Source organism: Hippoglossus hippoglossus, chromosome 19 (genome assembly GCF_009819705.1).
Source record: "Hippoglossus hippoglossus isolate fHipHip1 chromosome 19, fHipHip1.pri, whole genome shotgun sequence".
NCBI classification, from domain to species: Eukaryota; Metazoa; Chordata; class Actinopteri; order Pleuronectiformes; family Pleuronectidae; genus Hippoglossus; species Hippoglossus hippoglossus.
In genome coordinates this window covers 15,348,013-15,363,575 of record NC_047169.1, presented here as the reverse complement: position 1 = coordinate 15,363,575, position 15,563 = coordinate 15,348,013, and the positions used below count along the sequence as shown (strand labels likewise).

The window sequence follows — 15,563 nt, the reverse complement described above, 5'->3', positions numbered from 1 at the left end:
ATCCGAAGAACTGCCACTTATGTAGATGATCTCCTTAGCTTTGTGTTTTCTTGGCATGTATTGGGGACATAGCAGGACAAGTATTTGAACAGGATAGTTATATTTTGAATTGCTTATTGTTGTTGAGCATCTTTCTAATTAATTTTGTTGCCAAGGTGAAGCACATTGAATTGAGTCCTTGTTTGAAATAGGCTACATAAATAAAGCTGCCTTGCTATCATGTTCTCGATACAACAATCATATCAGCTGATTTTATGTGCATAACGCATAATGTGCATTATTTATACGAATTATCAAACTTATCTACATCAGACACTTTCCTGCTATAGTATGCTCTTTGCACTCTTGTTACCTCAACTTGTGTTTACTTCTACTTTACGTTTTGCATATATTTATTCTTTATTGAAGTATGTTGCTTTTGATTTTTGAAGTCTCAATACCAACATTTAATCAGAATTTGTATATAAAAGGAACGTTTTACTTAAGATAAAACCATGTACCTGATAAACTGATGACCTCTCAGTGAACACTGTTGTCCCCCCTTTGACTGTGAAGGCAGCAGCATGACAGAAAATCGGACTGGACAATTTCCTATTGCCACATGTAATACAGGCGAGACAGGTCAGAGAGGGGACAGTGGCAATTATCCAATGTAAAGAAAGACATATGACCAGTATGGGCAGAGAACACTGGCACTAAGAAAACAGTGGGGGACATATCAAGCACAGATGTACAGTATTACTGGGCCTAAATGGACTAGGGTGTGATTCTGTCTTAAATGTTGAGAGAACATTTAGACTCAGCAGAGTAACTACCAATCTTATTTCCTACTTAAAGCAATGCAACATGGGTAATTGTTAGTTCTTGTGCCGTATAATGTAAACCATACATTGGATTATTTTATTGACAGCTAATTGATGCGCGTACATTTGTAGCTGGTAGTAGAGAACTAGTCTTTCAGCTAAATTGTGGCAACACAAATGTGATGTTATATTAGGAAATTTCACTGCTGGTTTCAATGACGAAAACAGATGTAGGGGTTTGCAACTTCTTATGGCGATGCTTGTGTCATTTACTACGTAATACCCCTTTAAAGCCCCACCGGCCATGACCTCACAAATAATTTGATGAATTCAAATCAAACCTCACAAGTCAATGGTTGGTTTCAAAGGTAAAGTGGAGGTAACAAGTGATTCCTGACAATGGATTCGTCGGCTCCCATCTGAATCTTATTTGGAGCCGGTTTGTGCCTCATGGAGACAATCACACAAAGCTTTGTGAGATAAACTCTGCTCAGGGAAGCTTAGTTTGGTAATTCCAAACTAAATGATCAGGAAACAGGGGGGATGACTTTGACAATGTGGAAGCTCATGAGGTGATGAGTCCAGATGTGGGGAATCAGGGCTGAACATGGTACCACAGCTGGCTTGTTTTACAACAGCACATTCACAAAACCAAACGGGGGTTCAAAGTGGGCCCGGTACCACTGGACACACAAACAGCAAATGTGCTTTGTGCTCATTCGAACACACACTCGCACATGACGTAATGCTGTATTCACATTGTTACAGCGTGTGGTCCCCAGCACGCCACATGTTTATTGGTTTAAATAGGAAAAGTATGTTAAAAACGGAGCTGGGATTTCTCAACTTTTGTCTTTCAACACAAATCGAATATTGACAAAGCAGAATTATTTTATATAATAATACATTGATAACACAACCGTAAATTTGAGATGGTAAGACCTGATGTGTGTAATATATTTATTTTGAGGGTATATGTCTGGTGCAGTCATTAATATCATATATCTACGTACAAATTCCACAAACGTCTGTCTGTATGTGGAACGCATGACTCACGAACCGTTTATCTTATCGCTCTCACACGATGCATGTCTATTGTGACTGGCCAGGGGAAGTGCAGTGCAAAGTTTGGGGAGATTTGGACATGTGATATGTTCAATATCAATAAACATTTAATAAACAGTCCACCAGCGCTCTGTAGCAGTCAGTGGGGGTGGGCCAGCGTGCCTTCAGTGTGTGGGCCGAGTTGAACATGTCTACATCCTCTGATAAAGTCCAGCAGTGGTCAGTAACTGGGTCAACCCGGGGGTCAAAATCACCACCAGATCATTTTGATGATTTCATTATTTTATTTCACCATATTAGACTGACAGACACAGAAAGACAGTCGCTGTTCTCAGTCATGGCAACAACAGTCCCAGAATCACTTCCTGTTTGCCAATTTGTGCCATCTGTGATGCTTTTCTATTGAGCTTAATTACATTTCATTACGTTGAAAAGTTGTGAACTTGGATCTTAAGATCATGTAATGTATGATAATATAACAGCAGTTACAGTAGATCAATCATAAAACATATCCATAAACCACACAGGCGAACAGTAATAATGCAAAAAATCGGTTTAACTTTGACTATATATAAATCTTCATTGCAGATAAACCAGGTAGGATGAGCCCCTTCCTTCTGCAACATAGATGTTTATAAAAAGGTCTGGACACAAACGATAGAAAGTGACAGTATATTGTGAAGTAGCTCCAGAGGATTAACACAGGCCAAGCAAACAGCCCATTCAAAATAGGGTGGTTTAAAACAGGCACTGCATTAGTAAAGTAAATAAATAAAAAACAAACTTTTATATATATATATAAATAAATGTTCTGCAGAACTAATAATAATAATAGGCCACTTGACAGATGCATGTACTGTATTCCAGCCCCTGTTTGCAAAAATGGCTTTTCTGTGTAGCAACTTACAATCTATGACATTTAAAAAAAGGACTTAAGACCTTCCTCCTTTAAAAGTGGTCTTTGTATCCGGATGGCTGCGGTTAGAGCAGGATGGAGGCTCGAGTGGAGGGACGCAGCTGAGGCGAGCCAGCCAAAGCACTGAGATATCATCACTGTTTCATTAAGTCGATCCCAGTGTTTCTGTGCAGGGAGACTGTGCAGGAAGAATGAACAGTTTCTGTGGGACCGCAAAAAATGGAAGAGTGACAGGATGGAGGAAGCGGCTTTGGATCACGTTCAAGAAATGATTGAATTTACACATTACCCTCTTACTTCAATATTTGGTGTATATAGTACATATACATACAGTAATATGTGCATTTCACGTCTATTTTAGGACATCACGGAATCAAAGTTGTTATTTTCATCCATATCCTTCTAAGGTCACTGATATACTTCATTTTGCTTAAATTGTACTGTGTTTTTGTGGAATGTGTGTAGCTGGAGGATTAAGAAGTATCTCCACTTTTCAGACTTTTCATCTCAGATTGGACTATTCTAAAAAATGAACAATGGCTCTGGTCTATTCAAGTGAGTCAACATGCACAAAACAAACAACTGAAACGGAATCGTTCAGCAAACTAAATGCGCAGCTTTGCAGAACATAAGAATTAACTTCAACAAAAAGTCTAAACTCAATGTCAGTTGACTAGGGGGATTGATAAATTCATGGCCTAAAATATAGGAATCAATTTTAGAAAACCTTGCACATTTATCTTTTAACAAAGTCCCCGTCTCTGTAGAAGATGGATCTTGACAATAATCTCTCATGTGCTAAGAATGACCTAATCCAAGATGGGAGTCACTTTCTAAATTCAGTTGTCCATTTCTTCACCATGCTGTCAGACCTAGTGTTGACTCCTTGTCATCGTGGAGTTCCTTGGGTAATGAGCCCTTTCGACCGCTGCTCTCCATGTACTCAGATAGTGCTGACTTGCAACTTTCAATTACCCATTTACAAGAAAAAGAGGTTGTTCTTCAAGTTTAAACTTTCAGCATGATCACTCAAAGTGTTGAACTTCACATGCATCAGATTCTGCACAATTCATCTCCCTCGACCTTTGGCCACGAACTTATCAATCATCCCCTGCAGCTTTTGCTGTTCCTCCAATAAAGCAGGCTTACTTAACGTTTAAAACCACAGATGGATCCATTCTATAGATTTAACACTGGATGACATGTGGTTGATAACTCCAGAAAAAGAGGCGGTTGGGGTTAGAGCTTGAGTTTAGATTTGCATTTACATGTATATAGCTCTGTATCTAACTTCCTGTTCTGCTGCTCTGTGAAGATCTCACCTGAGTTTAAAGAGACTTTTTACTTTAGAATTTGTTTCAGGTTTGCAGAACTGAAAATGTCCTTGAACGGACACATCAGAAAACTGCACATTAAGGACGTTTTTACAGTTTATATGCAATTCAATACATTCATATCATTTTGCTGAGGCATCTTACTGGTTGCAAAGAGATGCTCACTGTTTGCTTGTAGCTGAGCTCAGCCTCCACTTGACATTGAAGAGCCATCGAAAACATCACATCATTACACTGCGAGGCGCCAATTACCATGAGCCGCCAATGTAAAGACAGAGAGGGGCCGAGAGGGGAAATTGAGCTTCTGGCCGGGACACAAACTGTCACTGTTACAAAACAGAGAGAACCAGAAACGCACCAAGGAATAATTTTAGAAGTATGCCCCCCCCCCACCTTCTCCCTCACAACCTCATCCTGCCTCCTGCACAATTCAATAAGCCATAAAAATGTGCTGCGTTATGGTTGGTCTTCCCGCGCTGCCTCGACTCAGAGTAGCGTTTCGCTGCGTCAGAGGTTTTCTCCCTCGATCTCCGCCCGGATCATGGGTGCTTGCTCTCGGTCCACGGGAGGAGGGGGAGTTTTCCAGTGGCACGAGCCACCCGCTGACAACTGCCATTCTTCCCCCCCCCCAAAAACCATCCCCTCACACACACACACACACACACACACACACACACACACACACACACATCCTCCCTCGCCTAAACCCAAACAACTGCTCAGCATTAAGGTGTGGATCTGTCATTAGTTAGCTTGGCCTGGCTGGGTGAGACCATTGTTATTGTTAAAGCGAGGGCTGTTTGCACAAGCCATATCTTCGGAGGGAAAAGGTACTCCTCTGCGGCTTTTTCGACTCTGCCCGTGTGGATTGGGTTTCCTCTCGCTTTCCCAACCTCTCGTACAGTGTGGTATGATCGGCTAATGCACATATTTTAATCAGCAACAACTCAGAATGCTGAGCAATGTGTCCAGGGGCATAAAGTGCTCAGATCTGCTTTCTGCTGGATTTAGTCTGAGGGGAGAGTGTCGAACTTTTTCAAAAGAAGAATCTAAGTTGAATCTCGGCCTCGATTTTTGCTTTTGAAAGCAAAAATGGAGATAAAGTGAAATATTGAATCTGAAGTTAAAAAAAAAAGATACTGACGCACGGGGTATTGAGAGTCAGGCAACAGGGATCGGGTCAGTGATGGATGGTAGGGAGAGCGATCCTCCTCTGGAGTTCCTGGGTCTTTCCTAAGTGTTGTTTAAACAGCATGAGGAGCAGAATGACGTTGAGTCAACAGACACCCGGTGCCCAGACGCTCAGATCACAGAGGAACAGACACACACAGGCTCAAGGCGACCATCAATCACTCCGAACCTTCTGAGAATGGCACATCGCACCTATCTGAAGGCTGCAGGCTCAGAGCGATGAGATGCTTCCCTCAGATTCTCTCCATCGCTTTGACGTATTTGAACACCTCTGGTCCTCTCCTATACTCGTACTGCTGCCATTACAGCTGATGCAAATTGAGTGGTAACAACTTTAGCAAGTTAGAATGTCAAGCATTTTGCAGAAGCATGTAAACAACAAACATTTTCGAAAAAAGCAAAGGTTGTGGAGGTTTTGCAACAAGCAGGAAATAGACCTGCTCTATGATGAACCTATCCTATGGACCTAATAGCTTCTCTGTACGTCCATTCAACACAGCCTGTGCAGTTCTATCAGTCTCATCCAGGCTTGGTGCTGTTTCTATAGCTAGCTTAGCTTGTCACACTTTTTCATGGTTAAGGCTTTTTTCTCTGGAGCACTGGCACAGACAGATGCAATTCCTGCCCTGACTACTGCCTCCAAAACTCTGGTTGGTGAGTTGTCAGTTATCAGGGACATATTTACAGAATGACTGCTCTACAGTAGCAGGAGATGTGCCATTGATAAACATAAAAAAATATATATATATTTATATTGTGACAAGGTTACGTTTAAGATTTTGGTGACATATTGGTTTAAGTCAGGGAAAGATCATGGTTTGTGTTAAAGTAAGTATTTTGTTATGCCAGTAATTTTTCATGTTGTTGGCTCTCAGAACATGAGCTGTGCCCATAGATTTACACATCTGGAATTAGGCTACAACTAAAAACATCATTTCTGGGGAAGCGATTGAAGCAAAAGTGAACATGTCAATCAGAAACGGCTTGAAAAGTTACAACCCAAAATCATTTTCCAAAATCTATCAAAACAGCCGTTGCATCATATCTAACTATTACTGCAAGAAAATCCCCTCTCTGCTGTTTACCAACAATCACCTCGGGCTGAGCTTTTTCGGAGCCAAGATTGTGAAATAATGCAAACACATGGAGCGCTCTATTGTAAGGGGAAGAAGAGTATATTGGAAAAATGGATTCAAAGTGGCAATTATGGTGCAGCAGTTGAGAAGTTGGCAGTGAGGGTACAATCTTGAAATAACACGCAAACACACCCCTAATTGTTGGAATTCGACAAGGAGGCCTACTTCCATTTTTGGATTGTATATAATATATAATATGTCCAAATCTCTGGCTGTCTGTCTGGATGTGGAACGCATATCTCAAGAGTTCTTCATCTTATCACCTTCATGCTCGGCATATGTATTATTAAGAGCCAAAGAGGTTGCAGTGTTGACTTTGGTGCGATATAAACATGCAGTATGTTCTAAATTAATGAACTTTGAATTAAATAGGCGACCAGCGCTCTGTAGCAGCGGTGGCTAGGACACATCAGCGTAAGTGAGATTGATGATCGTGACATCAGCGGCGACAACTGATTCTCCAGTTCGGGGTCCTGCACCGAACTTTGAATAAACAGGTGAAGCGCTCTTTGTGCAGCTTCAGGGTTCTGTGGAGTCCAGCAGCAGCTCGTTACTTCTGATGTGGCTCAACTACTGCAGGTCCTTTTTAACAGTTTAGGAAAGAAATCTGCAACCAGCATCCGCACAGGGCAAACAAACAGCCAATTCCAAACAGGCAGGATTCAAACAACCACTGCACTATTCGTTATTAACATACTGATGTTTAAAAATGGCAAACATTGCACCTTCAAAACAGAATGTGTATTAGAAATGTGAACATACGTTTTTGTACCCTCCCAAAAGAAAAGCAGACAAGAGTTTAGCAGTTGACTCTGACTGTTTGCTCAGATTTTTTACGCTGTAGCTTCAAGTCAAGATGAGAAGTTTCCCAAGACCTCTCCCTGTTGCCTGCCTTCCTTCCTCCTTCCTCTCACCATCTTTGGCCACGTAAAACCACCACAGAATGGACGACACTGTCCTGCAGCCACTTTAAAACCACAGACAAACTGGGCTGTCGGACAGAATTCAATGGATTCAATTGGTTGACTAAACGCGGTCAATTCAAGTAGGACAATTTGTGAAAATTCCAGATCGACAAATATTCACTTTAGGGAGTGGAGTGAACAGACTTTTTATCTTACATTTGTCATAAGTATCAGTTGAACTTGACTGTGTGACATGTGTAGAAGGAATGTATTCAACCATATGTTTGTGAAGCCTTTTTATTAGTTTTTGGACAAGTTGCCAAGTGGGCGTGAAGGTCATATCTCCTGTCAATGTGTGTGTACAAACATGTGTGTGACAACTGGGCGGCTGCTTGTTGCCGTACACAGACAGGGTTCACTCGCTTTTTTGGTTTTCTTCCCAACTCTTATTTTTCTCATTATCGCCATCATCCTTCTTCCGTTCTCTCCTTCCAGATACTCTCCTGATTTTTCCGTCTCTTCTTCGCAGAGCTCCATTATCCATATTTACTCTGTCAATAGCAACAGCATGTTTTCCACCCCCTGCGCCGCAGCTCCGTGAGTCAACGTGTTCACGCCTGTGTTGCTCCACCAGCAAACACGATTGCATTTTCGGTGGCCCTTGTGTAACAGCGAGGAGCGCGCACGCGACCGCACTGCTGTCCCACAACCTACGAACGCAGAGCCAAACTGCTCCCTTCTATTTGTGTTCAAAGTGAGCGTCTTAAATAAGCATGCCTCATGTAAATAAACTTGCAGGGGACTGAAGGAGTCGGCGATGTTAGGCTGTAGTGTTTTGGAACCGCAGGCCTAATTGCTCAGGGAGTGAAAGAATTACTGAGTGATTCGGAGTATGAGCAGTCGGACGCTAAACGCTAGCCCAGGAACACAGCGACGCTACAGCACCAGGAGACTGCTGTATTCTCTTCTCAGCGCAGAGAGAAAAGGGGGAGGGAGAAAAGAAAAAGCAAAATAAATTTCTATCTGTGGCTTGTGGTGTCTCCTTGTGCAGCTCCATCGGGACGGAGCGAGCGGCAGCGAAATTAGCTCTACCTGACATCTGTGAGCTATTAAAAGCGACTTCAGGTAGCACATGTTGTCCACATTAGCCTGAACTGAGATTTACATTTCCACATCTCCACAAAGCATAATAAACAATCAAAGGGGGCGTGTGTGTAGGCCGGTTACCATCGGTGACCACAGCAGAACACTTCATGTTACCCCGACTGCAGAGTCGCACTGCTGGGCTCCAGAGAGAGGACAAAGGCAGTGTGTGTGTGTGTGTGTGTCCGTGTGTCCGTGTGTGTTCTAAAAAACTAAAATCACTCATGTTGATTCATTCATAGTTGACAGCAGTGGAGAAGTAACTAAGTACATTTACTTCAGTACTGTATGTACATTTTTAGCAGTTTTTCCATTTTCTGCAACTTTCTACCTACACTCCATTTTAAAGGGAAATGTTGAAAAAAAAATTCTCCATGCATTATTGGTTAGGCCCACTAGTAACATCCCAAGTTAATATTTCACATGTAAAACCTGTGATCAATGTATTACGTTTTTTTTACAGATTTAACTGTTCAGCCGTATGTAAAGTAGTTAAAGTATCTCAGCCAACCTGCTACAACATTAAAATGCTTCCTACACATTAGTAATAACACCACAATATTGATATTTCTAGTAATGTAACTTCCAAAAGTCGTACTAATGAAAATTGTTTGAGATTATGACTTAAATTAGGACTTGTTTGAGTGGGGGTCATGGCTCGGGTGGGACAGCAGGTTGTCTGCTGTTTTCCGAGGGTCCGTGGTTCGATCCCCAGCTCCCCTGAACCCAAGGACATCCAGCATTTTTAAAAAACAATACCAGCAACAACAACTTATGCTTGGAGTTGTAGTGTTTTCATATTGAAGTAATGGGACTTTTTAGTGAAGGATCTGAATACTTTTTTCACAAGTGAGGGAAACAAAAAAGTAAAGAAGTGATTGTTTCCCAAAATGAAAAAAAATGGAAACTCTGTTCCTTGGTTGATAAATTAAAAGCACATTTAACAGACTGGGGTGTTCCGATGCTGCAGATATATTGGCAGTAAAGACGCAAATATCTGAATAATTCAAAAAAGGAAGGCAAAAATGTATTAAAGAACGTTTGGTGAAAAGGTGAAGTCAGAAGTCGATCAGTTGGCGATCTGGACAAATGCACCAGATTATTGCTCAATTGTTGGATATGAGGTGAGCGATAGAAAAATAATAATCAGAAGCTGGTGTCGTGAGTGCAACTGTTGCACTAGTGCAGCTTGTGGAGCTGCCCCTCCATCCTCCTCCTCCTCCTCCTCCTCCTCCTGCTCTCAGCAACAGGAGAGAGGTCTGCTGTCTCCCCCTATTGGCGAGATTATGTATTTGTAGGTACCAGTGTGTACCAGTGTGGAGAAAGAAACTAAAAGTTTTAAAAGTAGGATCAGAAAACTGCTAATGCTGGTTAGGATGACAGATGTTATAAATAACATAGTTAACTGATTTTTTTTTTCTTTGCTTCATCCCTTCATGATAGAATGATCATTTTTGGTCAGTTGGAGTTTAAAGATGGCCATGACATTAAAAAAAGTGAGAGTATATGTTTTAATGAAATCACTCTTTCCTTATACATTATGTGTAGATATATAAAATAATCCAGCAGCAGAATTAAACAGCATGCAGAATATACTGGCTGGAGGGCAGCGAGCGCACGCGTGTGTGTGCGTGTGCGTGTGTGTGTGTGTTAGAGAAAGTGTCTCTGTGTTTTCTGTGCTGGTTAAGAGGGAGAGATCAAATTCCTCCACTTTGGCGTCACACGTTGCCAGCCAATCAGGTTCGGGCTTTCCTGTGCGGCATGGTAACGCTCTTATAAACGCTGCACGCACAACGCTCTCAGTTCAAAGCACTCGCGCGTCCTGGGGATTGTACTCGGAGACTGGAACGGAGCATTTTCACCGTCTCGTCCTGCACAGTTGAGAGAAAACTCTCATCAGCTGACTGGGTTTTTGTGCCATTTTTAAAGTGCGGATCCATTTGCACCGACGCACTCGACCAGGGAACCGGTGCGAAGGTCCGTGCGTAAAGACACTCGTTCTCCAAATCGCTTTTACGCGCCGGAGCAGAGAGAGAGAGAGAGAGAGAGAGAGACTGAGTATCAGCTGTTTTCTGTGCACTTCTCTCAGACTCATCCTGGAAAGATAAAGTGACTTTCAGAGGCTGTCTTCCTCTCGTGAGAGCCCTCAGAACTCACCCGTTTCACGCGTAATTTTGGCAACGAACAGTTTTGCGTATGAATCTCCTCGACCCTTACCTGAAGATGACGGAGGAACAAGACAAGTGTATCTCTGATGCCCCGAGCCCGAGCATGTCCGAGGACTCCGCGGGCTCCCCGTGCCCGTCCGGCTCCGGCTCCGACACCGAGAACACCCGGCCGTCGGAGAACGGGCTGCTCCGGGCGGACGGGACCCTGCTCGAGTTCAAGAAGGACGAGGAAGATAAGTTCCCCGCATGCATCCGCGAAGCCGTGTCCCAGGTGCTCAAGGGCTACGACTGGACTCTGGTGCCCATGCCGGTGCGCGTTAACGGATCTAATAAGAACAAGCCTCACGTTAAGAGACCGATGAATGCCTTCATGGTTTGGGCTCAGGCTGCGCGCAGGAAGCTGGCGGATCAGTACCCACACCTGCATAACGCGGAGCTCAGCAAAACTCTCGGGAAACTGTGGAGGTATGTGTGAAAACTCTTTTTACGCACGGGTTTAGGATGCAGTGTGTGTGTGAATTAATCAATGAATCTTAACTTAAATTTGTGTTATAACCTATATTATTGTTTAAACTGAACAGTTATTTGGTTTAAAACACTTTATGTCCCTTCTCCAAATGGAATGTTTTGTTTTAGTAAAGTATTACATTAACGCTATTCCTTTCGAACAGACTTCTCAACGAAGGCGAGAAGCGGCCGTTTGTGGAGGAAGCTGAGCGGCTCCGGGTGCAGCACAAGAAGGATCACCCGGACTACAAGTACCAGCCCCGGCGGAGGAAGTCGGTCAAGAACGGACAGAGCGAGCCGGAGGACGGCAGCGAGCAGACGCACATTTCTCCTACTGCCATCTTCAAAGCTCTGCAGCAGGCGGACTCCCCGGCCTCCAGCATGGGAGAGGTGCACTCTCCGGGTGAACACTCAGGTGAGCGGAGAGAAAGGTCTTCCTAGTAGTTGCACTTATCCCCCCAGTGCTTGCATAATTGCCCCAAATCCTGCCCACACCACCATGTTTGAAATTTAGAGGATTCCTTCCCTAACACGTGCTCATTTGTATTGTTTTTTGTATTTCCAGGCTCCCAGGGGCCCCCTACCCCTCCAACCACCCCAAAGACAGATGTCAGCTCGGTCAAGATGGACCTAAAGCGTGAAGGGGGCATCCGCTCTCTGTCCGAAGGCCCCGGCGGGCGCCAGCTCAACATCGACTTCCGCGACGTGGACATCGGTGAGCTCAGCAGCGATGTCATCTCCCACATCGAGACCTTTGACGTCAACGAGTTTGACCAGTACCTCCCGCCTAATGGCCACCCGGGCCTCCCTGGCAACGCCACGCCGGTCAGCTACACCGGCAGCTACAGCATCAGCAGTGGCGCCCCTGTCAGCCCGCAGGCGGGAGGTGCCGCAGCCTGGCTGGTCAAAAGCCAGAACCAGCAGGGACAGCAGCACACCCTGACCAGCGGCGGCTCAGAGGCAGCTCAGGCCCAGCAAAGGACCCAGATCAAGACGGAGCAGCTGAGTCCGAGCCACTACAGCGAGCAGCAGGGCTCCCCGCAGCACATCACCTACAGCCCCTTCAACCTGCAGCACTACAGCCCCCCCTCCTCCTCCTACCCGGCCATCTCCCGGGCGCAGCAGTACGACTACGCCGACCACCAGGGGGGCGGCACCGCGGCCTCCTACTACAGCCACGCGGGGGCTGGGCAGGGCTCGGGGCTGTACTCGACTTTCAGCTACATGGGCAGCCCCAGCCAGAGGCCCATGTACACGCCCATCGCCGACAACACAGGAGTGCCCTCCATCCCGCAGAGCAGCCCGCAGCACTGGGAGCAGGCTCCGGTTTACACCCAGCTCACCAGACCATGAGCCGCCCGGCAGACTGAGAGACAACACACACACAGACACACACACAAACACACAAACACACCCAATGAGATGTACAGCCACACACATCGGATCAAAACACACAAACTCACATTCCAAAAACACTTTACTCCAGGGAGAGTTCTTCCCTTGAATCAGACACTTGAATTCAACGCAGAGGAGAGCTGGACTTGTGATTGGCTCACATCGTGCCTTGCTATTGTACCATGATAGAAACTATAAATATATATATTTTTAGAGAGATGGAGAGACTTAAGAAAATCCTCTGTGAGGACTTATTGATTGTCGATATTTCCGTAGGTACTGTTTATGTTTCTTTTCTCTTTTTTTTTTCTTTTCTTCATACGCTGGCAGTTTGTAACCCATGGGGGTGGAGGGAGGGGAGGGGGTTGGGTAATTATTTGTACCTGTAGATAGAAAAACCAAAAAGCTTTATATTTTTCAAACCAGGTCAGTGGCGACACTCCTACACGCAGGTGGTGAGGCGTCTGGTTTTTCCGTTTGATCTCATACGACGGCTTCTGTACGTTCTGTTGTCGTTTTTTCTTTTTTTCCCGGTGCCGTTCAGCAAGTATGGTTTGCATTTAAGCTGTTAATGCTGTCAAATTTATTTTTTTCTTCCTTCTCAAGTAATGTGTCATGATCATTGAAAAAAGCTGTTGGCAATGCAGAGAAAGAGAGACGGACTCTGTTTCACAACGCTGTGTTGTCCTGTCAGGGGGAGACTGCGCCCCCCCCTTCCAACCCTCCGTGCCTTGGATTTTACATTTTCTCAAACTTTTTATAAATGTGCGAGTGTTTGCGTGTGTGTGTGTGTGTGTGCCACAGCTGAGATTACACTTACCGTCTAACGGCGTGTGTTTGACAGCTACAGGAAGTCACCTTTGACCCCTCGGGTCTCCCCCCCCCCCTGCAGTCTCCCACCACGCTGGTGTCCTCAACCTCCTCCTCCCCCCGCCCAGGTCAAAGTCTCGTTTTTCAAACTTTATTTATTTATTAGCTTTAATTTTATTTCAAAGTAATTATTTTGCATACTATTCTTATAACTAATGAATTGTTCTCTTTGCGGTGTAGACGGCATATAATTTCCCCTTATTTTTAAATTTAGAATTTCAACCCAGGGGGTACTTAGAGAGAAGAAAAAAGGTACACGCTGTAATCGTCTTTTATTTTTGGTTTATTTATCTTATCTAAATGTCTATTTTAAGTATGTATTTGTGTTTTTCTGAGGGTCCGGGGTGGGCTATCTTACGAAAACGTGTACGATTTATTTGTTATTTGTGAATTTCTTTGAGTTTGACTTTAAACTATGGCTGAAAGAACTGGAAAACGCTCCGTTTTTTTTCCTCCTGTCAGGCCTTTTTTGTTTGTGCGATCACCAGAGGGACCATCCCTTTTCTTTCTGCTCTGCAAGCTCCATTTCCTTTTCTCTCAATATCAAAGAACCCGAGGATCCCAATACGCCTCCTTCCCCACCCCCCCCCATCCCGCCATGTATTTGTACTGTCTTCAAAGAATCTTTTGTATATGTATTTGCAATAAAAAAGGAAAATGCTATTAAAAACAAAAACAAGAAAGAAAGTGTGTCATTCATCTTTCAGAATAAACCTCAGGAGACCTTCAGTTACGCAACATCGTGGTGTTTAAAAAACACGACGGCGAAGCAGCCCGGAGTAAGGTTGTGTTCTCCACAAGCCGGAGGGAGTGAAAGGGTTAAGAGAAGAGTGCCAAGACGCAGGACCACTGTTTGTTTTCCCAGAAGTTTTTTTCTTTTCCTCTTTATTTTCTTCCTCCCTCTCCACCCATCAACTGGTAGCAGCAGGGGGCTGTGAGGCTCTGGGGGACCTGGATGGAGGCACTTGATATAGTAAGTGCCTTAAAACTACTGAAAATTATCTCAATTTATTTCAATAGTGGTGGAAGAAAAAAAAAGTGGACACGTCCCACTAAGATAAAATCCTTGTGGGGGTTACAGATTAATACGAAACAAGCCCAAGCTACTAAACCTTAATTCCTACGTCATGTGTTCAAGTTTTCAAAACAAAAGAATCCATCAAAATGGTCAAAGTGATATCTAAGGTCAGGCTGGTTTTTATTAGTTTCTGAAAGTTTGGAGACACGCACGCACGCACGCACGCACGCACGCAATCCAGTGCAACAGGCTTCAATAAATATCAACTTTGTGCTTTTAGTGCTGACTGTGTCAGAGGTCACGGCTTCCTCATGAAGACCTCTGTGCAATAAAAGTCGAAGAAAAGGAATCGAGTCGTTTCAAAAGTGCCGTTCTGTGAAGACTGATGGTTTAATAACATAAGCTGGAGCTTAGATGATTGAAATGTCTGGTTAACTGACAAATCAACCAATCAATCAAGTCCATTTTCAAACCAAAAGGCCCCCAAAAAAATAAATGCTGCTTCCAGCTTCTCAAATGAGACCCTTTGCTGCTTTTGTCGGTTTTATATCTTTGGATCTTAAACAGTTGGTTTGATAAAACTAAGACATTTGCTGACCTCATCTTCAGGTCTAGGAAAATGTAATGATTGTGATGTTTTACATTGGTGTATGATCATGTAAAAAAGTAATAGATGGATTAATTAAAAACAACAGTAATCTTTGGTTTCAGTGCTACTAATTTGACCAGAATAAACTTAGAATATGTCAGTAATACTGGACTTATACGTAGACATAGCGTTAACGCTTGACAACAGCAATCTCAGTTTAACACACAACATAGTTTTCTTTACCGTAGAATAGGCCCTTTATATTTAAAAACTTTATATTTACAGCGGGAGCGGGTCCTCTCTACGGAGGCCGCCATGTTTATTACAGTAGCCCAGACTGGACAAACTAAACACCTTTTGAGTTTTTATGAAAACTGAAGGATCCACAGGTTCTCTGACATGTTTGGAAGGGGAGGGTGAGGTTAGGGGGATTCAGCTGAAACATGCAACTTCACCACTAGATGTCACTAAATCTTACACTGAACCTTTAACGCAGTTTGATTGGCTAGCACTTGCACTTGAG

The 15,563-nt window shown here is 43.8% G+C and overlaps 1 protein-coding gene across 1 annotated transcript; it reads left to right on the top strand.

The window, feature by feature from the left end:
* The first annotated feature begins 10,302 nt into the window (after positions 1-10,302).
* On the top strand, positions 10,303-14,116 carry LOC117752917 (transcription factor Sox-9-A-like). Its single transcript, XM_034570648.1, has 3 exons — positions 10,303-11,126; positions 11,333-11,583; positions 11,734-14,116. The coding sequence occupies exons 1-3, from the start codon at positions 10,690-10,692 to the stop codon at positions 12,519-12,521; spliced, it is 1,476 nt and encodes a 491-aa protein (XP_034426539.1). The 5' UTR covers positions 10,303-10,689; the 3' UTR covers positions 12,522-14,116.
* Positions 14,117-15,563: the final 1,447 nt, after the last annotated feature.